The sequence below is a fragment of the Apis laboriosa genome, unplaced genomic scaffold, assembly GCF_014066325.1.
Source record: "Apis laboriosa isolate Shangri-la unplaced genomic scaffold, ASM1406632v1 scaffold68_cov148, whole genome shotgun sequence".
Lineage (NCBI taxonomy): Eukaryota > Metazoa > Arthropoda > Insecta > Hymenoptera > Apidae > Apis > Apis laboriosa.
Window position 1 is genome coordinate 71732 of NW_025224135.1, and position 24058 is coordinate 95789.

A 24058-nucleotide genomic window follows, 5' to 3' on the forward strand; every position below is an offset into this window, starting at 1 on the left:
ACAGGGGTTGGGGGTTGGTCGACCGAGGCTGTCCGCAATTAAAATAATTCCCTTTCTGCTTGCAGCCGAGCGGAAAGAACTTACCAGCACCCTCTCGCGGGTACCCCCGGGGTGCTACCCTCTTCCTCTTTCTTCCTCCGCCGGTATCCACTTCCTCACCCTTCCCCTCCCCCTCCTCCAACTCCTCCTACTCTCCTCTTTCTCTTTCCTCGAGCGTGGTGGTGGCTCCGGTAAGCATAGCTATTTTAATTGTGTCGTCCTACGCCAGGATGACCAACCCGCACGGGACGGTGCGGAATGAACGCGCCACCCTCTTCTTCTCGCGGTGCGGCTCGAAAACCTCGAGTATGCGGTTACCACTATCCTTTACTTGCCCTCGATTACTGCGAAGCTTGATTGTATAGGAGGGAGAAGCGAGCTCGGAGAATCCGACTCGCTTATCGACGATAAAAAATTCCAAATCGTTCTCCCCCTCTTTTGGACTATGACTATATTTTCGAAATTTCGAACAAATTGGAATCATCCGGATGTTTCGCGAATTTCGTTCGATTCGAAAGAGTATAGTTTTCCCGTTAAAGATAATCGAAAATAAGGAGGACGAATGACGGAATACGAGGAGTTGGAAGAATGCCGCTTTCGACGCGAATCGCACGCGCCAAGGTGATGGATGAGTACACGGTTGCCCTTTAGGAGGCGAAAGGGTTAAATCCGCGAGACAAATTAGCGCAAGCTTTACTTCACGAGCGGGGCTGAAAGCGGCACCGGTTTCCTCGAGCCAAGGAAGGTCTCGGGTTCCCCGTGTGACGAGACAACGGGACCTGAAAAGAGTCCTTTCCGGACGAAAGAGACAGAGAGAGAGAGAGAGAGAGAGAGAGGAGAAGAAGCAGAAGCTCGGAAGCAAGCCTATAGACGGAGTTGAGCGATGCGCGAAAGGTTTATCGCTGTGACGGCTGTTACGAACGCTATGGTTGAAATTAATCCGAGCGAGGCCCTCGGTTAACCTCCTCAAAAGCGGCCGCAAACGTTGGCCTCCGCGTTTCACAACGGGGCATTTCATTCACCCGCGGTCCGCGGTGAGATGATCGCGTCTCGCGTTTCTTCGCTGTTGTTCCGCTGCACCGCATCTCCTCCTTGCGTGCTCCGGAATTACGTCGCTTCGCTGTTCACCACTGCCCCCCACTCCTTCCTATTCGCCTCCTTGCCTCGAAAGAGGAGAGAGCGAAGCGAATCTTTCTGCGGAGCCGACCACGAAAAACGAATAATACCGGTCTGGCTCCCGTTACGAAACTCGCCACTCTTTCTCTTCGCGTTTCTCTTTTCGCGAATTTTTCCTTTTCGCGAATTTTTCCTTTTCGTGAAACGAATATATCACGCTAGAATTATCAACAGTTCGAACTCTAAACAAATATCGGGTTCGAAACGACGATTTTTTACGAGATACGAGAGAATTCGTCGATGTACGGAGATCTGGGTCACGCTTTAAACCGAAGTGGACGGCTAAGATAAGAAGAACATAATCGGAACGATCGGCTGTGTGAATTTTCAAATTCTCGATTCGCGATGGGATGGGCGCGTGGGGCGAAGTTGGTGCCGGCTCGTTACGCACCAATTAAATGTGCGCAGCCTGGCTGCCAAAGATATTAGAGTCATCCGAGCGAGTGGCCGGTCGAGCAAAAATAAGTAATTAGAAATACCGCATGGATAATATACGGTGCAATTAAGGCCGAAAGAGGGCCACCTAGCCGCCGCGAAAGCAGACCTCTACCTCCACCCTCGCCTCTGCTCTCCCCCCACCCCTCCAGCCTCTTGCAGAGCCGGTGGTGGCGTGCAAAGGGGGGTGGAGCCTCAACCGGATGCGGATTCATAATTAAACACGCCCTTAAAACAAAATCATTACGGCTGTGTCGACTCGGGACGGCTTCCACCACTCTCTCTTCCGCTCATCCCCTTATTCCCATCTCTATCTTTTCTTCTCTTTGTCCGACCATCCCCCTTTTCCTCTCTCTCCCTTCTCCACTCTTTTCCTCTCTTTCCGTTCCAACTCGAGCGAGGGAAGGAAGAAAAAAAAAGACGCGCGAAAGATTCGTCGATGTCCTCCTCAAACTCGTTTCTCTATCCCGCGTATTTTTCCTTTAAAAAGAAATCCTACTTACGCGATCGCGTATTCGCCTTTTTGAAATCTTACAAAACAATCTTATTATTACATTTATTCGCTTACTTTTTATTGATTTGGAAAAATCGAATCACCGATACGAATACGTTTCAGATTCACTTAGACCTCGTCGCTCGTCAATCATATTCCAACGTGGATAACATACGTAAGAGGATGGACGGAAGATATTTTTAGCAAGAGGAACAATCGTCCTTGGTCGAGTCTCCATCTCACCGTTTCAACGGATTCGAGGGAAGAGGGGGAGAAGAAAGAAGTTGGTTTTGTGTACTACGCGCGGTGGTGGTTCGAAACGGGTTCGTTCCTTCTCCGGTGGACGGAGGCAGCGAGGATCGAAGGGGGACGAAGAGAAAGAGGGAGGGAGAGGTGGTGGAGGCGCTACGCCGCGGAGGGTGGAAGCTAGTTCCGCACACCTCCCCGTGAGAAAGGACGGGGGGTTGGGCATGCGAAGCTACCGAGGCATCCCGGGATTCGAACTGGTTCCACCCACAAAGTCCATCGCGCCGGTCCGGCCGCCCCGCGAGGAGCTTTTCCTATTTTCTCATAGCAGCTATAACCGGCCAAATCCTCCCTCCCACCTCTCCAACGTCATCCTCCTACGCCGACGGCATCGGCCAGTCATCGAGTGCCTCCCGTGGATTCGTTAAGGAATTAAGAATACATGCGCACCAACTTTGGAACCGAGCCTGCTCGGGGATGGTCAGCATTGCGGATTTCCTTCATTTCTTTCCTTCTCGCGATATATCGGTGTTACGCGACTCTGCTTCCCTCCGCGTGACCCTCGGATACCGCGGATTAAAATGGAATATCTTAAAATGGAGATGGAGGATCTGTTTTATCGATTAATTTCCAAGTTGTAATCCAATCCGTTGTGATCGATAGACGATAACGAAAATAATCCTATTATTCGTGAAAATGATCCTTTCTTCGTCGAATTCGAAATTCGAATAGTTTAATTATTACAGTAATATTTGAATTGTATTATCACTCGATCGTCGATAGATCAGAAATCATTTATCGTAGATAGATCGAATGAACGCACGAGCAAATTAGATTTTTGCGCAATCCTGTTACGTTTGAAATGAAAGTGTTTTAAATTGAAAATTAAGGCGAAAAGAGTTAAACGGAGAGAATTGAATGAAATCGGTGAAAATATAGAAAGGAGTGTGTTATTTCGCTCGAAATATGGATTTGAGGCGCGTTTTCGGAATACCAGGCAGCCATTTAATTACTTGGCTGGTAAGAGCGTGGCCGGGATGACGATGTCGCGAAACGAAGCAAACTGTCCGTAATTTCGCAAGTTGCCGGTGTCACGTCGTCCATTTATTACTCAACTTATTGTCAGAAGGAACGGAAACAAAAGCGCAATAAGAAGGTGGGTGGTCGGGGGCGGAAGTCAGAAATGTGGCGCGGAAAAAGGCGAAAAGCAACGAAATGAAACGTTCGCAAACGAGTCACGATCCCCTAATTAGGGGGCTAAATACCGCTGACGTTTTTTGCCGTTGCAATATTATCATATTTAGTATGCGCACTTAGGAAGCCGGCTTAAATAAGCCCTGGAACCTCTCGAGTATGGAAGCTCCGGCCGAGAGCACGAAGTCTAATAAGTTGCACTGGTCGAGCTGCTGCCGGACTGCACCTCGTATATCTGTCAGAGTATTAGGCTACGTTTTCGACCTCGCTTTCTTCCGTCCTTCCTTCCTTCGTTCGCGATCCAACCTTATCTTTATTGATTCTTTACGAGTTAAACGACTCGTGTCGTAAACGATAGTTTGACGAGTGTTTGAAGTGTTAAAGTTTGCTTGGCAAAGTTTGCAAAAAATCACCATCACGTATTGTAACCTCACAAATCGACGAGATGATATAAAGTAGAGGATGGAACATTTTTTCAACATCAACAAATTATTATTGGAAACGCGTACATAGATTTTTAATTTTTAATTTCGACGCAGAAATTGCAGGAAACGAATTTACAATTGGATCGAAAACACTCGTATTTATTATTGATGAATACGAAAAAAGAAACGAATTAATTATAATATAATCGTATATATAATGTAATATGTATAAACTTGTGTATAATCGAGGTGCCGTTGGAGCGTAATCGTGGATGACGAACGATTGCGATTCGAAGAGCGAGGGTGGTAAGTAAATGCGAACTGTTCGCATCGGCATTCGATTCGTGGCATAGCGGCATTGAAATCTCCTATCTGACTCGGTTATTTGCTAGCCTCCCATCGAAAAATCCAATTGAAAGTTAAGATTTTTTTTTTACGTTTAAAACGATCGCGTAATTTTATATACGGTTTATAAATATTCTTCTCGAAAAAAAAAAAAAGTGGTAAAAAGTAAATCGCGACTTTTGCGAACGGAGATCGTTGCGTCATTCGAATTATCACCGAAACCGAAATAATTTCAATTATTGTATCGAGATCTTTTCGATATTTCTTTTTTTTTTTTGCAAAGAATACACCGCGTAAAACGATTTGTCTCGAAATTATTATCGTGATTCAATCGTGGAAATAAACGATTCAACGGGATTAGTCAAAGTATTCGAAAGAGATCGATAATCGAGAAATTATTATTCATTAGGCGAAAGCGGCTCAGTTTCGGGAGGGTAGGCGAGAAGTGATTTTCTGACGGTGGACAAGAATTTCGACTTTCGCGGGAAGAGAAAGAGAGAAAGAGAAAGAACGAAAAAGAAAAGACGGGTAAAGGAAGAAGCGACCTAAGAGAGGTTCTAATTTATCAGGACGCGGGGACTTTGCGTCTGAGACTGAAGCTAACAGCTAATTTAAGGGTTAATTCCTTAGGAGACAAGTTGGCAGAATTACGACGAAAATATTCATGGCATTATGCATACGCTTAGGCGGACGGCGAGTGTTGCTAATAAAAATTAAAAAGTCTAATTGCGAAAGATTCTCGTTGCGAAATTAAGAGATCGTATCGATCTCGCCGCCGTTATTTCCCTTCGTTTTACGTTAATCGAGTTGACGAATCGCATCCATCGTTCGCATATATTTTCCTGTCGTTTCTGTTATTCGAAAACTATTAAACTTTAATCGAGAAATCGTGAAAAATCGTAAAGACAACGATTGCAATGGCCAAAGTAGAAAAATCAAAGTTTGATAATTCTTGAAACGATTACCTGGAAATCGATGTCTAAATCAAGATTGAAGCGACGAATCGCGAACGAGCAATTTTCGTCCTCGCTTCTAAATTCAAATTGAATCCCATCCCCGATACTTAAATCGGATCCCCCGCCCGTATCGTTCCTTCCTTAATTCGATTTCCAAGACGAAAGACAAGAACCGTTGCAATTTTCTCATCGTAACTTTTGTTTCTCCTCGATATATCCGATTCGCTTGGATATTGAATTCTCAACGACCTCTCGCGTACCACCTACAAATTGCACGCCAGGGTGGTGTTACGATGAAATATGCTCACCCCTTCTGCGCTTTCTGCACGGCTTTCTCTCCTCTTGCTCACCCCAGGGACCGAGATTCGAGAAAAAACTCGATGCTATCTAAATCGTTGTAACCTAAGATCGCTCCTCCGGATTTCCTCCGATTTTAATTCCCTTTCTTTCGTGCGACACATAAGAAAGATGTGCCGGATACGTTCGAATGGAAGATAAAAAAAAAAGACGAACGAGCGTTTTACACGATATATCGATCCAAAAAGAATTGATTCTGAAAATCGATTCAACGATGTAAGTTTAATTTTTTTTTTTTTTTTTTTTCTTTCTTTCCAAGCGGACGCGATGGAATTTAAGGACGATGTCGACGACATTTACACTCGGCAACTTCGAGCGAAACTGTAGATGTCGGGACTTGAGCGACCGTGACGAGCGGGAAAACCGTGCGAGGGTGGAATATTCCTGACAGCAAGCTGACAGTCAGATTTGTACATTTTAAGTACACCGAATCCTCTCTCCCTCTGGCCCCTCTCATTTCGCGCGATAAATAAGGCTGTAAACTTCCCTACCAGGGCGATAATTAAATCGAGACGCTTCGGGTGCCTGACAACTTTTTTTCCCCCCTCCCTTCGAACGATCGCTCGAATCGTTTTCAAGATCGGCAAAAAAAAAAAAGAAAAAACGAAATTTTACCAACCGCGTGGTAAGTAAAAAATCTTTTTACGTCATTCGACTCAAAAATTGGTAATAAATAATTGGAAGCTATTTATTTATTAAAAAATCATATTTATTAACGAGACGCAAATGGAGAATGGAAAATATTAATTAATCTTGTTGTCGCTTAAAATTGGGGGAAACAAAGAAACAGGGCCTAATTCCATTGGAACGTAATTGGCGAATCGGGATAATGATCGGGCAAGTATATAGTGGAATCGTGGAACGGAGTACGACGATATTCTTTATCGGGGCGCTCGGTCCGGCGGATCACGTAGGTCGTAGGTAGGGGTGAGGGCGAGGGTGCAGCGTCGGTAAAAATAAAGGAAATTTATTCGCGTAATTTAAACGGGGGTAACGGGACAAGAGCGTGTGTTCGGCCCCGAACAGACGGAAGAAGCGCCGATTCACTCCCATCCCCCCCCCCCTCTCTCCCTCTCACCCGAGAGAGTGGCAATATAGTTTCCCTAATGGCGCTTAAAAAAATGTTAAAAAGACGATATTAAGAATGTGACTACGGCGTGGAAGAAGGTGGAGGAAGAAAGTCGGGTGGAGGGTGAGGGAGGAGCCCGGTCGAGAGCCCGGTTAATCGCCGTAAGACAAGCGGAGAAATGAGCGAACGGTAACGCGGGGGGATGGGAGGGGGATCGAGCCGCTCGACGAGGGCCAAGGGGATGGGTTCACGCGGAATTTAAAGGAGTGTCGAGTGTCGAGGGGAGGGGGAGAAAAACGCGAAGAAATTAAAGATGAACCTTGAGCGAAATGGGGCGTGAGTTTGCAAGGACCCTTCCTTTTTGCGTTTTATATCAAGTCCCGAGTGCCGTCTCCCGAGTCGCCCCTATCGAGCCTATTCGGGGATGAACTGCCACACTCTTGCACACGCACACTCGCGTTGAATCGAGTCGAGTCGAGTAACAATAATATATAGATACAAGTGAAATTCGAAATTTGAAGGCGCGAAAAGAAAAAGAAAGAAACGAAGATGACAGATCTTATAATAGAATTATTAAAACGAGAGAGAGAGAGAGAGAGAGAGAGAATATTCAATTATCGATCGGACGATTTGAATTCGTGATTTCCTCTTTAGCGGTCGGAAAAGCATCGTTAACCGTGGAAGAGAAGGTACACGACGCTCCTCTTGAATACAAAATATCAATCAGGTTTTAGGGGAGGACCGGGCGAGAAAAATATTCGGTAATTACGACAAGCCCCTCTCGATCGTCGTACGACGACCCCGTCGGCAATCACCGTCTCCTTCTCGATTATCTTTCCGAGATTTCCGAGACGCTCTTTATTTTTCACAACGCCAGAGATTCTTAAATCTAATGGAAACGAGTCGAAGCGGGCGGTGAAACGAAGAATAAAAAAAACTCGATCGGAGGAGAGAAAGATTTGGAAAGGAAAGCGGGAAAATAAATAATAATCGTAATCGGGGAGGGGAAGGGAGAGATGACACATAGGGTGGGAAAAAAGGAGAGAACTCGTTTCCAAGGAATTTCGCGGGATGGTTGATCGCGGGAAAGGTGGAATGAGATATATATATAAGTAACCGTTGGTGGCCATTTTCCTTTCCACGCATCCTCCGGTCGCGTCCCCTTCGAGGTCAGAAAATCCACGTTCCAACGCGCAAGGGGGCGCGGGGTATTATAACGAATCCTCGCGGAAATTAAAGGAAGGACCTTTATGTATTCTCTGGAGAATTCATACGTAGCCGGTTAATTACGAAATTCAAATTAACACAAAAAATGGGAGATCTGGAGGTGGAGGGGGAGGGGGAGCCGACGTTTTTTAAGGATCTCCCTTTTTAAGGCTACGAACTCGCCTACTTATTACGTTTCTCGGTAGCTCCGCTGGCGGTCTGGCAGTCGGTTATTTACCTACTCGAGGTTTTAATTACCTACCCCCTAGCTCTACGCCGGACAGAAAAGTAATCTTGGAAGTATGTGAAAGCGAGCACAGAATTTACGTAACGGACGTTAGAAACAAAGTAGGTATATTGGCCTTAGCCAAGCACTTTTCTTTGTTGGCATGAAATAACGTCTGTAGAAATAATAAGAATAACAATTCCGCTGTATTACGCTGTGTTCCAAAGCGGTTGTCTCGGTTTTTAGACAAATGCCCGTTCGTGCAATTTTTATACCGTTATATTATCAGTCGCTCGAGTTTTTCTTAAATATCAAATAGCTCCGAGATTTATTTGTACCGACGATGAGTACATTCGTTTTTACATTTTTCTTCTTCCTTCCTTCCTTCCTTCCTTCCTTCCTTCCTTCCGTCCCTCTTTGATTTCTCAAAGAGATTTTTCAACGATACTTTTCGAACGAACGTGAAAACGGAAAGGCAAGGTAAGCGTGGAATATATCTCGCCCCCTTTCTTCGTTTCCTAATAAAATATAAATCTTGGAGGAGGATATTATTACACAGAAATTCGCTTCGGCGAACGAGCGAGCGAGCGAGCGAGTTCGATGTTAAAGTTTGTCGAGCGACGAATTAAATCGTGAAAAACGATTATCGAACTGTGCCGTAATAATAATATTATTTTCTCTCCCTTTAGGTTGGAAAAAACGTTAACCTTAACGCTATTAAGATAATCGTGCGTAGGCTTATTTCCATCCCAAGGGAAAAGCGAAATCGATGGTTTCGCAGACGCGATACCGACGTTATTGTATCGACGTTACGATCGTTCTCGTAAAAAGTTACAGTCGCGTTATACATATAATAAAACAGGAGAAACGTGCACCGTGGAAAAGAAACGAAGATGGTTAAACGGTGAAATCGACCGAGTTTGCCTTTATTATATCATTGCGTAAGTTGCGGGCGTAAATCCTCCCCTTGGAACGCGTGGGAAGAGAAAGGGAAAACTCGTGATCATCGATGCGTTCAAGAGTGTCGAAAGAAAGAATTTTTTATTCTTCGAATTCGCGGCAGAGAATAAGATCCAGCATATTAATTCCGTCGTCTTTGAAAAGGAATTATTCCGTTGGATATCCTCGTACGAGTGGAAATTTTACTCTCGGAATCTTCGGTCGGAGATGGACGCTGGAACGAATATCGGTCGATTAACGAGGTGACGCGAGCGCGATAAGGGAAAACTCGGACTCGGAAGGCGAGCTTATAGCTCGTAATATAAAGCCCAGTTCGGCGAGACGAAGTCGGAATAAACGGAAATTACCGGGGCCATCTTGTAATTATACGGCTAATAGGAAGGTAATTTAGTGTCTCGAACTGGAGTTACCAGTGGTGCAGAGACGTCTGTAGGAGCGGTTGGTAGCCCGCGTTGCCGCGGTCTTCGCGGAAAATTAAAATAATAAACGGCATCGTTAGGATTCATCATCTGATTTTAATTTCCATTCCAAAATGATTGCGCATTATCTCCGGCCCGCCCCGTAACACCGTTTCTGGATTTACCGCTCGAGGGCCAAGCCAGACGTTGCTCAACCTCGCTCCTTCTTTCGCCTACCTTCGTAATTTTATCCCCTTATTCTTTAATCGATTATCCGAGCCTCCGGAGAGTATATTCTCGATAAGTTTAACCGCCGTTTCCGTAACCATCTCGAAACCGATTGATTTCGAACCAACGAAAAATGTGCGAAGAAAAAAGATATATTTTAAAAATGAAGATGTTGGTCGCATTTCGCTTCGACGTGTCGTTAGGGAAAGTGTGGAATGTTTCTAATAAAAGTGGAGCGGTAACATTACCTTTTCGATAAAATCGTAACGATGTTGGTTGGCACAATTTTACAGTTACGGCAATTACACAGCTGTTCAAATTTTTATTTAGCGTTTACAAAATGTAATACGTGTACGCGGTACAAAAATATTGTACGAATTACGAAATTTAATTATGAAATATAACGATGAAATTCGCTTGTATATAGTAATTATAACCATGCGTATAATTTAAATAACAAGTTTCGATCAAAACTGGAGAAAGAAAAAAAAAAAAAGAAATTTGCAAATAGCATCTTCCAGAAAATAAAATATATTGTATCATCGGGCATTAAAAATCTAATTAATTTTAATTGCGAGAAGTAAAATTTAATTGAGAATGTGCGATAAAATTTATCGACGAATTATAATTTTAGAGAAAGATCGAATTTAAATATTCACCTGGCGCACTTAACAATTTCTTCCTTTGAATTTTACAGTATTTGAAATTATTAATTCATATTAATTACCATGTTGATTACTTATTTCTGAAATTATATCAAGGCGATATCCTATGAGAAAAATTCTACGCGATTGAAAGAAATAATTGCTTAAATAAAATTCAAAAAGATCGAAGAATCGTTAATAATATATCATTCTTCGTAACTTCGTAACGCGACATCGCAGATAATAAAAAGTCGACGATCAAACGAGGGGACAAAAAATACAATGTTTTTTGCAAAAACATTTTATTTCGTATTTCCGATTTATTTTTACGCGTGAAATCATCTTCCATCCGGTTTTTACCACTTACTCGCTCTGCCATATTCCGAATTACCCTGTTGCATTTTGGATTAAACGGTGTCCAAAAATGGTGGTGATATAAAAAAGGCAAGGAAGATAATGTATAACAATTCGACAATAATAATTCTTTTTTTTAAATCAAGCGTTATTTCTGTGGTGCGATATAACGTAATATATAACGTAATACATATAATTCGTCATTCGCGATGAAATTCAACGTACGATATTTTTCATCAAAAGATTATCGATCGTGCAATTTTCATCGAGCGTTAAGCGATAACTTTTATTCAAAAATGAAAACCATGTTATTTCACGCTCTTTGTAGAAATTCGTGATGGATAAAAGCTCGATATCAACGATATTTTACGTCGCACGGATCATCACATGGAAATCGACCCGTTAATTTAATTTAACAAAAAATATATCATTTAATCGGCGAGAATAGATATTTATAAAGCATCGAGAGTACTCGTCGAACGCGCGAATTACGCGTGGCGATCATTACGCGGTATGGGAGCGCGGACATTTCGGTTTTTATACGAAGAGCGGGTGAAAGCGGTGGTGGCGAACCGAGCAAAAAATACGCGCTACGGGATTTTTATTTTTTTTTTTTTTTTTTTTTCCCCGCCAGAATCCTCCGCCATCCCTCGCGCTACGTTTCTACGAACGCGTGTTATCGCGATCGTAACGATGAGAGGGCGCGGCCGCGAGTGTACGCATCGGACGTGCGTCCCAACGATTTTGGAAAATAAAGTTTATCGCCTTCGTGGCCTCGCGCACCACCACTCCACGTAATGGCTTGTCCGCCCGAAAATGCGAAAAGTATTACGTCGTTGCTCGTAGATTTCGACATAATTTTTATGATGCCGCGCCAGCTCAACGTGTCGGCGAATACTATGATGGGGGAGGGGAGGGGAAAAAAAATCTAAATGTTCTTTTGTAACGATACATCGCGCGAACAGGTTGCACAGGGAAACAAGAAAATCCTGCTATTTCGACTATTAAAATTATTCCCTTCTAACTAGTAGAAGAAATTCCAATATCCTTTCGCCACAATTTTGCGTAACAAGGAAACGCGATTAGATTGTTTTCGATGGAAAATAATTAAAAATAGAAAGTAATCCTAAAACGGAAACAGAAATAAGACGAATGAAAGAAAGGAAGGATTTACCTGGCTTTGAAAAAACAAACATTGAAATTAAATTAATCTTGAAATAAGATTAAGATGGAACACATTGGTTACACGCATCTACGTGCGTCTAAAAAAACGTAGGCTGTTATAATAGAGAAATCTGTCCAGGAAAATTTGAAAGATAAGAAAGTTGGAAATACTTGGGAGAAGAGGGATCCGATTGCGCGGGGAGGAGGGTGTAGGTAAGTGGCTAATTAACATTACAACTACCCGGTTCTGGAATCTGCGGTCGTGGAAGCAGCATTGCTGATGTTCCGGTCGCGTTCTCGCACGGTTGTTCGTAGTCGCGTAATTTAAGTGTGCCACCGAAGACACGGTTTCGCCATGCGACGCGGGCCATTATCATGGTAATTTGTTAGAAACAAACATTATAATTCCGGCGAAGTGAGAAGGAGGGGGGAGGCGCGTCCTGCGAGAGCGGCAAGAGCGGTTGAAGAAAAGTGGTGGGGGGCAGGCGGCGCTTTGCCGGGAAGCTGGGCAAGGGTTAAGACTTGGCGCCCAAGTTAAAGGCGTAAGATCCACCGTGTTTTGGACAGTGTCCATTGTCTCGGGGTTATTTATTAGAGACGACGCCGCTCCGCTCCTCTTCGTCGACGTGGCGAAGACCGAGCTAAGATGGTGCTTCGTGGCGGTATAACGGTGGCGGGATTTATATCTTGGTCCACAACCAAAACGCCATTATGCCATGGCTATGCCGGAACCCCTTCTCGCCGCCCAAAGATCTCTCGTTCCACGAGATCCTCCTTGTACGCGGATCCGGGGGTGATTAAGTCTGCATGGATGGCCCCCTCCCCCCCTCCCAAAAGTTTTCCATTTAAATGGATGACAATTAGCCGTGATTAGTCTTAAAGCTGGTAGAACAATGACGTTAACACGATCTTTGCCCGTTCGAAACGGATGCATTAATAACTGCCTCCCTCCAATCGTGGAAGGCAGAAGACGTTTGACATCCTCGCCTCCTACTTCGAAAAAATTAGCAATGTTTTCAACGTACAATATGCTCAATAATAGTAACAAGTGTAGAGTATGAAGTGTGAAATAAATAGGAAATTTTTGACAATTATTCCGAAGAAACGTTGTGAAACGAATAATAGATGAATCGGTTCGAATCGGTGAATAGAAAACTTTCCAAGTGTCCAGTCGAAGAAGAAGGTTTGAGAGAGAGAGAGAGAGAGACAGAGAGAAAGGAGGGCGCGAGAAGGATAAGGAGAAAGAGGTCGAACAATTTCGGTAAAGAAGAGTAGCGGAGAGATGAACTCGAGCAGCCATTGCTGAAATTCGTGCTGTGTGCCACTTCCTGCGCGGGGTAGAGCCGTGGAATTATTAGATATGCAACCACGACGGCTGCCCTCCTACCGGTATTATTAAACTTAGTTATGAATGCCCATTAAAACTGTAAAGGAAATGCATTAGCCTGCCAAGGTATTCTAGAGCTGACAAAACCACCCCCTGCGGAACGCGTAAGCCACTCGAGTTCGCTCCAATCCCCCTTGCTCGCTAAAAAATTCCATTCTTCTCGATACCTAAGGCCGATCGAACGTATATAACACAATATTTTTTTTTAACGATCATCGTTAAATGTTATAATCGAAAAAAAGAAAAAATTCAGCGACGAACGAAAATGTATTTTATCGCGATAAAATCGATTTGACAAGAAGTGCCAAAAGATCAAAATACTTTTTAGGATTGTTTTCGAAGAGATATTAGCATATTAGAGAAAGAAAAGAAAGAAAGAAAACGAAGTTACGCGGAAGGAGAAATGTATCCGTGGCGCGACGCGACGAACGAAATACGCATGGCGGAGAAGAGGAAAAGGGGAGAGAGAGAGAGGTATGAGTTGGTCCATGTCCACCACAAAAGCTATTGTCCGCCACTTACTGAATTCGTCGAGGTTTTCTCTCTCTCTCTCTCTCTCTCTCTCTCTCTCTCTCTCTCTCTCTCTCTCTCTCTCACCCTAGCGCCCCTGTCCACAGAGCACACAAGGGCCCCACGCTACCGATGTAAAACACTTCCCGTGAATTTTATTGCTCCACGTACCTCCTCGTACACTTGCACGTGCAAGACCACCTAACCTGTGCCCACCAACTGACGGGACCATCCTACATTCCCCCTTCGTTTACTCGTAGTACGCTCGTGCACGAGCTTCATCACCGTACACCTTGTAAAACAAATATATGCCGAGGCTTTGCGTTTCATCGAGATGTCTTCTCGTCGAGCGTTCTAACTTTCATCTCATCTTTCGAATATAGGATCGCGTTTTCTTTATCTCCTGTTAATAATACTTTGTTTCGAAACAACGACAAACAATCGAACGATAAATTTAATGTTTGTTTAAAAAATTTTTTTTTCGTATTTCTTCTTTTTGCAGAAATTATTAGGGTAACCATCGATAATTAATAATAAGTAATAATAATAAGTAATAATTAATTCAGGATTCGTAATCTAAATTTTTACGATTGAAAATATCTAAGAGAAAATATCTAAGAGAAAATCCGTGTCAATATTTATTGAGAAAATTCGACAAGTTCTTTTTTCATAAATAAAGGGATATCAAGTATAAGATAAACGTTACGACACTCGGTTTGAAAAATATTTTCAACGGGTGAGAAACGGAGAATAATCTGATTAAACCAGGGCCGAGACATCTAGTTTTTCCACAACTTGCACGTTATATATAATATAGCATGTATGCGTTTCTTATTGCCACGCGGTGTGACTGCGTACTCGCGTGTCCGAATATTTGCATCTGGAAAAAAAGGCGGCCATTGTAGATACAAATGTCACCGTAAAATTGCTTTTTAATTATCGTCACGAGGATTTTGCTTATTACGAGATATTCCATTCTTTCACAGCCTGAGATCTGGATTTTTCGTTGTTTCCTTCGACCTTGCTACGCGATTCCGCGAATAGCCGTTTTTAATTTAGATAAGATGGTCCCTTTTTACCGGATATAGAAAAGATCGTACAAACTATTGCGAATTGCGACCATATTCATAAATCTAAACGTTTCTCGCCTCGTTTTCTTTATTCCTTTAAAGCGAAGATATCGCTTTAAGTTAATTTCTAAACGTGCTTCTCTTCGATTTTTAGGGTCAAAGCGTAAAAAAAAAAAAGAAATAACTCATTGATCGAAAAAGGATCGAATAAATGAATATTATCGATCAATGATATATATTTCGAATATCCGATTGCCCAGGATTAGGTATATATATTTTAAATGACGCGTATAATTATTAAAATCGATTCGAAGTGTATGAATTATTTTGAATTGCTCGTAATTTTACTACATAAAAATTCGAGAATTGAAAGAAATCGATGGATCGAGAGGAAAATATGGAAATATAAATAAATACGTACGTAGATCGGTGCGGGGAGAGCGGAGAATTGGTAGAGGGAAGAATTAAAAGTTGAAGCTGGGTGAAAAGAGCTAGAGGAAGGCTTGTTATCTCGACGAGAAGGACGGGCAATTCGTTAGAGCGGCGGTAAATTCGCGAATTAAAGAACTTATTCCATTTGGGCAGCCAAAGGGGTGTGAACGCTTCCTCGTTCGTATTATCTCGTGTCGAGCGAGAAGAACAAAAAGGGTGTGCAGGTAGAGGGAAACAGAAAGGCGAGGACCAACGACGGGAGGGAATAACCTGTACGAACTAGGAAGGGGTGAGAGTTTGGTGGGGTGTCGGTTGGAAGGAAGACGAAGGGAGAAAGAGCGGAGAAAGGGACAGAGAGGACGCGTTTAGACGTTCGTTCCGCTGGTAACAAAGATAACTCTATGCAATAAAAATGATTCAAAGTTTCCCGCGGCGGATGGTGGTTCCGATGGCGGAGCGGTTGACAATAGCGCGTCTTTGTCTCCGCCCCACACCCTCTTTCGCCCGCCTCATCTCGCCCCCTTCTACGCTGCCTCGTCCGTATCCTGCGACACCTATCTTCCGGTTTAAAGTCCCGCCGTGCGCGCCAGGGAGGAACCTCGCTAACTTTTATTATTTACGACCGATATTTCAGTCGGCCACCGCGCATGCACGTACCGGTCATAAAGTGGCCCTTGGGAGAGTGGCCCACGATTCGATCGACTCTTAGAAAAATTACCGGAGAATCGTCGCTTTTTCGAACGATTGATTAAACGAGGGGAGAGATTCTAGCTTACCGATAGACATTCGCGTATATATCTCTACGTATCTCTTTTCGACGCGTGTTTCATATATATATATATATATAGATAGATAGATACATCGAAAATCGAAACGGACGAAAGATCAACTTTTTTCTAACCTCTTCTTAAAATTCTAGAATCGAGACGAGAGAGTGTAAAACGTGGAAGAAGACACGGAAGGAGGGATGGAAGCGAATAGAGAGAGGATTCCTCAGGATTTTCCCTTATCAAATCAACGGGTGAACGAGCGATGATCGGTCCCCAAAGAGAACGAGAGAGAAAGAGAGAAAGTGAAAGAGATGGAGACCCTTGGTGAGACTCCTCTATTCCCCCTCGGCGGGTACTCTTTATCTACCTAGCTACGAATACCCATACGTAACCCGGTGAAGGGTCTGAATTTGCATTTTATTCGCAGTTGTGGACCGCGGGTTCGTGGGTAACGTTCCTCCGCGGTACGGACATTTATTTTAATTAAATTACTCCGGAGCGTCGAACAACCCATTTCCTATAAATTATCCCCTCACCGGTCTTTTGGTCTCTCGCGCGTCCGCTCGGTCGGTCGCGCGCGCGAGCCCACGCACACGGGCACAGAGACATTAATGTACCCGGTGATCCTACGGTACCATTGAAATGAAATAAAAGCACAGCCGAGAACGAAACGTTCTGCCCATTCTCACTGTGCGCTCCGTTCGCCATGTCCTCCTCCTCCCCCCCCCCCTCCCTTTCATTTACCACGTAATCATTTTCCACTAGCGCGCGTATGCACGTACACCGATTAACCGCGAGACGCGTCTACCTATGCGTTCGTGGACACGCGCTTCTACCACTGACTATGTATATTGGTATCGCGGGCCATAATTTAACCGGAGCTTAATCGCTTCGAATCAAAAGTTCGCCGGAGAAAACGCTTTCGCGGTAATCGTCGTAAAGCGAACGCATCGTGCTACGATAATGGTCTCGATTATCGAGCAACTTCTGCTTAACCAACGACCGAATCATTAGCCAAAAGTGATCGGCCCCTTTATCGCACGATTCTCGTAATTTCCTTAAATGTTTACATGTTTATCTATTTTCGAATGATGACGAATGATTTTTTCAGATAATAGAATATAATCGCAATGAATAAATAGATATTATATTAAGATTTCGATATTATATTATTTATAAATATGTTTATGTACAAGTAACAATAATAATTTATTACTTCCATTTTTTCATCAATTATTTCGATTTTAAATATTTTTAACGTTCCATGTGATAAGAGATTAAAAAAGATAAATTAGGAAAAAAGATTAAAGAGATTATAAAAGATATAATTAAAAGTTCAACAGTTTTTAATATTTGAGTCTCGAGTTTATCTATCGATTTCGTATTGTAATCAAAAAAATTATATAATATTATATATTTATATAAAAATTATATAAATAATCATCGATATAACTTATATTTAATTTATTGTGCATTTGATACAAATACATCACAAATATTTTTTCTTATAAAATTTTTCTAATAGATTACATCTAAATAGATTATATTATGATATTAAACAACATATATTGTTTTCCTAATAAAGATTTATTTTCTCATTATCGTATTTATATTTTATTATTATTGCAGCAAATATGAATGAAGGTAGAAAAAGCGCTTGCGCGCATTTCGATACACGTTATACAGGTTAGGTTTGTATACAATAAGCAATTCGATGTAAAGACATATCTCGTTACTTTTTTTTTTCCCCATTAAATTATCTATAAATCGTATAATCTTATTATGAATTGAATATTGTTGTTGACTTACTTGATAAAGTACATCTCCATCTTTTCCCCGCGATGCTGCAACGTTTAATGTCATCACACAAGAATCATTCGCATTCCATACGTACAACACGTTGTCACGAATTTCTAAAATATTCCTTGTATCTTTGATATTTCCCGACAAGCCATTTTTTAATTCTAGAAATAAACGATGTTTATTTAAACAAAGAGGATCCGTATATAAACTCATTTTGGCACAAAACAAGGTTATAACACCACGCACTATATAAACGACAACAACGAAGTTTTTTCATTGATTGGCAGCAAGGCAGCCACCTTTGTAACATCATACGCATGTGGCAACACTGTTGCCTAAACTTCGATATGCATTTGGCTTTACGTGAAATTTTATACTGCATCGAAACGATAATAGATTATTGAGAAAATAATGTTATTCATGTATTTTTGTATTATTTAACAATAAGGTGATATAATTATTGAATTTATTTTTTTATTTTTATTTTATGTCATAATAATTTCTATTAATAAAAAGTTATATTTTTTTTCTTATAGTAATTAATGAAAGTATAAAGATATAATAATTTGGATACAGTAATTATATGTTTACATATTTATATGCAATTTATATCGTTAATATACATTGCTAATATTATATAATAATTAAAGTCATCGTATATATACATATACATGTATATATATATATAAAGTAATGATAGCATATAAATAAAATACTGCTGCATATAAAAATGATATAATAATATTTATACACATTATATTTAATTATTTAATAATAAGAATTGATTTTATAATATATTTGAAAATGAATATAATGAAAAAAATAGAAGCAATTATAAAAAAATAAATATCAATTAATTTCGTAAGGCCCCGGAGGGATTCGAACCCTCGATCTCCTGTTTACTAGACAGGCGCTTTAACCAACTAAGCCACGGCGCCGTTGACAACAATTTTCTTATATTAAATTTTATAGTTCCAGTTCGATATATTGTAATTCGATATATATAAGTTATTTTTACTTTTCCTATTTATAATTTAAATAATGATACAAATTAAAAAATCTTATTATATTATATTTATTTTAATATTTATAATAAACTTGTAATCGTTTTTATCATTTAAAACAGTTACAAATATTTTATTTTGACATTATTAATAATTTATTTTTGATTTTCTATTTTTTTATATAGATATCTATTATTAGCCTCAATATATTAATAATACTTTATTTATTGGACAATTCGTATTTTATAATTTCCATCTTAGAAAAATAAAAAGAGGAAGAAAGAATGTTGGATAAATAAAATTATTTTTATATTCGATGATTTATTGTTTGAAATTTAAATATTGACGTTTAAAATATATTTTCTTTTCTAATATATAAATAACATTTTTATATTAATTACAATTATACTAATTATAGAATTTTATTTTATATAATGAGATTATATAAATATAGTTGAATTCGTTCGTATCTCCAAAATTTAATACCAAATTGATATTTGCATACGTATATTTCAAAATAACTTTTATTAGCAATGTGATTTATAAAATAATGAAAAAAAAAAATATAATAATAATATTTGAAAAGTTATTTTTAATATTGTATTATCTTTGATCATCATTTTCATACATTCAACGATAAAACATACAAATTATTACATTGATGAAATTAAATCAGAGGATATAATAAGATAATGATATTAACATTATCTTGCTTGAAATTGTTTGCATTAAAATTGCGAGGAAATGAATGAAAGATATTTTTTTCTATATTTATTACGATTATGGCGCGTATAAAACAATTCAAAAAATAAAAAAGAAACGCCCCCGGGTGGGCTCGAACCACCAACCTTTCGGTTAACAGCCGAACGCGCTAGCCGATTGCGCCACGGAGGCTATTGGTTACGTCGTATTTCAAAAAGAAAGATAGTCATTTTATTTTTATTTTACAATATTTTATCATTAAATTAAAATAATTGATCGTTAATACATATATTTATGAAAGAAATATAATAGTTTTATTTTGAAACATTTAATTTTAATATCATATTTGAACTTTTTCATTTATAATTGTCTAAAAATATGACATGAACAAAGATTTTTAAGTTCGGTTCAATTTTGAAAAGATATTTCAAAATTCAATAAAAGTTATTATCATTTGTCACGTTTTACGTAGATATACGCCTATAATAATTAACATTTATTTACTTATACGTATACTTACGTACAACAGTTTAAAAAAATCTAACCTATTCATATCTTAGATAACATTATGCACTCAAATGGATAATATTTAATCTCAAATATTAAATCATTGTAAAAAGAGAAAAATTTTTAAATTTAACGTGACATATTAAACTTACACGATTTTTTATTAAAAAAATAATTTATATTTTGTATATAAGTATTACTATTATATGTTTCAAGTTCCTATAATTTATGACGTTTACATGACAGAATGAACGATTTCTTAAATTTCATATATTATAGCTAATACAACGCAATATACGTACGTATCTATATATTTTAATTTTTATTAAATTTCTGCTGTTCGTGCATGAAAATCATCGATAAATTATTTAAAATATCTCAAGCGAATATCGAACAGATGTGCTATATTTCTAACGTTAGCGAAATTTTAGTCTCTGAATTGACGATAAAGGAAGGGCTCGTCAATAAAAAAAGAAAAGGACTATAACGCATGATGTACTAAGCGGGAAATAGTATGGCAGTTGCGTCGAAGCTATATACGGTTAATTAAATGGGGTTGGCTCATTAGTAACTGTCTATATGCAAGGCGATGGCCGAGATGCGATTGGAGGGTGGTCCCAAGGTGATTTATCCGTCACGATGGATCGCAGATGTTCGACTGGTACGTGGCATGGGTTATCACAATGCTGTAATTAGGAATGCGTTTCGTTTATACGCATGCATAATGAAATCATGTGCCCTTCTTTTTTTTTTTTTTTTTTTGATAGATCGATCATAATTGCCATGTAACATGCATGGATTATTTGAATGAAAAATTTATAAAGAATTTATAGGCTTTTAAACTTTATGAAGTAAAATATTTTTTTTTATTGGTTCTAGAATTGTTACGATACGTATGCTTTGACATCTTCGTGGAAGAAGAACAGAGTGAATTTCTAAAATTTCCAGATATTAGTTTAACGATATGTTAAAATAAAACATTTTTTTCATTATCAATCAACTTTTTCAATTTCCGATTAATTCCAAATTCAAAATGATATTACTATTCTTTTTAAATTATACACGTATGTACTTAACAACGTATACATATTTTTGAGTACATGTCATTCGAAAATCATTATTTATTAAAAATATTAAGTATATATCAAAACATATAGATGAAGCTTGAGAAGGGAGGATAAATCTTGACTCAACGTCAAATTACATTTTTTCAATCGTTAGTTTCGCTGGTTTTCTATTTATTACGGGAACGTGATCCAATTGATCCTAGCGGTAAAGCAGCTTTCTAAGGACGCTTACCAAGAGAAGACACTTTGGTTTGGGCATGGTGACATTAACGGCCTGTTTAAATTGTGCGTTTAATTACAAGTAAGAGACAGTCGCCATGAAATTTATCGGTCACTGTTACCATTCCCTTCGTTCCTAATCTACGAAGTAGATATCCACGGCTAAACAGAGGAGAACAAGTCCTTTGCGCGCAATAAGACGTTTCTCGTTGCTTTTTAGTGCCTGGTTCTCAAGCATGTGATTAGATTCATGAGAAACTTATGTCCATACGATTGATTAATTTACGATCTATGTTTAATATATTTAGATATACCGTGTTACACAAGTTGATAGTTCTGACGTTAAATTATCGAATCGAGCATAGTTGTCCCCAATTTCGAAATATTTCATTGAACGTTGGCATGATATAATATCACGTTCATAAAGTGCAAGAATGCTGCTTCTTATTGGATAGAAATTTATGCCCATAAATCCAAGCGGTTCCGTTGAGAGGTTGAATCCTCTTCGCGAGTTTACAGCCCCGCTGTTCTCTCTCTCTCTCTCTCTCTCTCTCTCTCTCTCTCTCTCTCTCTCTCTTTCACTCTTTCCGTCGTTTTACACCTCGAAAACCCGTCTCGAAAGCAAGGCACTTTGCAAGCCGCGGTGGATGCCTATGATAAAGGTGAGCGTACCCTGTAACGATGTAACGGGTGAACATTGCTCACGAAATCATGACGAATTCATTCGAACTGCGAATTACCTTCCGGTCGACGGAGTTTCGCTAAATGTCCGGAAGAGGGTACATATGCAAAACGCGTGATCATCAATATTCCATCGTGGTAAACGTTGCCGAGGAATCTGGAAATTCTGTCTTGCCCCTAGTGTTTGCTTACTTCACTACGGATAAATTAGAAACCGTCGATTAATCAACAATTCTGGTTCGTTAACCGCGATCTACCCCTCCTTCTTCGTTACTCAACTATACTATACATTTTGAAATGTTCTTTATCTTTAGATTAATTTATTTTACATATATGTACACGATGTTACGGTATCATCGGTTTTTAAAAATGAATTTTCATTTCGTTCATATCGTTCGAAAGGAAGCGTTCAATGTCTAGGAATTTAATTTAATTTAATCGAATATATCAATTTCCTTTCGACGGGTCGAATTTAGAATAAGTTTTGAATATTTGAAGATTTTAACTAACTCATGTAACGTAATTACGAGTTTTTTATTTATAAATTTTGATATATTCCTACATATAAGATATATAATAAAAAAAAAAAAAAAGAAAATAGGAAAAATTTATACGTACATACATATATATATATATATCGAGTCGTTGCTCGATTCGCTGCTGCACCAATCAATTTGATCTTTTTTTCCCCGAACTCAATATATATTACAACAATAGCTGTTTTCTAGATTCATCCATCAACCGATAATCGTCAGAGAGCGGTGCGTATGGCAGAACGAACAGCGAACACCCGTTAGACAATACGTCTTAACACTCGTAGGTTATTGTGGCGTTGAAAGGGAGTAACTTATAGGGGCATTGGGAATTACCAGTTTATTATTAGGGAGATAGCATAGAGGGCCAAGATCAGGGGTTGCTGTTAATTCTCCTAACACTTGGCTCCCCGGAGAGAACACGCCGCCTTAAGACTTCCACCGTCTCAACCCATTCCGCTGTGCAGCGCCGACATCTTGAATCGCTGCCGTGTTAATTAGTACGACTTTAAACGCACCCGCATGTGGTGGCAATCAGGACTGCTTGAAATGATTTCGCTCGTCGCCCACGGAAAGATGTAATCTGTATTAATAACACCGTCTGAGCAACTGGTTCAACATTTGCAATTGAAAAATCGGCCTGTTCAGACATGCTCGTAAATGTGAAAGAGACCAAAGAATTGACACGACGCGTCGCCACTAGGCGACGACTCTACGTACTAATGGGATGAATGGCTTAACTTGTTGTCGCGTATCGAGAGAAGCTACGGTTGAAAAATATTTGCCTTCCTTTTTATTTTGTTATCATCCGATAGTCGGGATAGGAGGGAGTGCGACGAAGAGATTTAGAAAAACTTTACGACTTTAAAACGATTCTTTAGAAAATCTGATTTACGAATCGATGAAATGGGAACGGAACAACGATACATATACGCGCGATAATAAATTCAGAAAATTGAATTTCTTTAGGGACGATGAAAAGTGGTGAAAACCGAAGATAGTCGATTGATAAATCGAATTCGCTACTCGGGACGGAACAATCAGTGTGCAAGAACGATGTAACGTAGTCCTGGCCAGTGAATGGCTGTCAGACGAGGTGGAGGAGAAGTGTAGGAACGAAAAGGGAAGACGAATCGACGACACCACCGTACCGAACCCACACTCGACGTCTTCCATACGTCAAACCCATGCCAACTTATCTTTCCCTTGGCTTACAGAAATGTTCCAATTTTCGAACCGGGTTAACACGTTGCTCAACGTTTCAATTTTTCTCCCTTCTTCAATTTGATCCGCGATTTAAGTAAATACTTTGATAGTATACATTTTTTTAAATTAATGTAAAGCGATTCAAATAATAGGATCAATTCAATTTTTTATTTACTTAATATATTATTAAGTAATTATTTAATATATTATGCATCAAGAGGATGCACGCTTAAATTATTTTTAAATAATTCA

At 39.7% G+C, this 24058-nt stretch overlaps 1 protein-coding gene and 2 non-coding genes across 3 annotated transcripts in view; all 3 read right to left on the reverse strand.

Moving 5' to 3' along the window:
- Positions 1 to 18117, reverse strand: part of LOC122718693 (nuclear pore complex protein Nup88) — a 55237-nt gene extending 37120 nt beyond the window's left edge. The window contains exon 1 of the mRNA XM_043943954.1: positions 17894 to 18117. Coding sequence (XP_043799889.1) covers positions 17894 to 18100 — 207 coding nt within the window. The 5' untranslated portion in view covers positions 18101 to 18117. The remainder of the gene's footprint in view (positions 1 to 17893) is intronic.
- A 634-nt stretch (positions 18118 to 18751) lies between these two features.
- Positions 18752 to 18825, reverse strand: Trnat-agu. Its single transcript has one exon. It is a non-coding gene; the product is annotated as a tRNA-Thr (tRNA).
- An 886-nt stretch (positions 18826 to 19711) lies between these two features.
- Positions 19712 to 19785, reverse strand: Trnan-guu. Its single transcript has one exon. It is a non-coding gene; the product is annotated as a tRNA-Asn (tRNA).
- Between the last annotated feature and the right edge of the window lie 4273 nt (positions 19786 to 24058).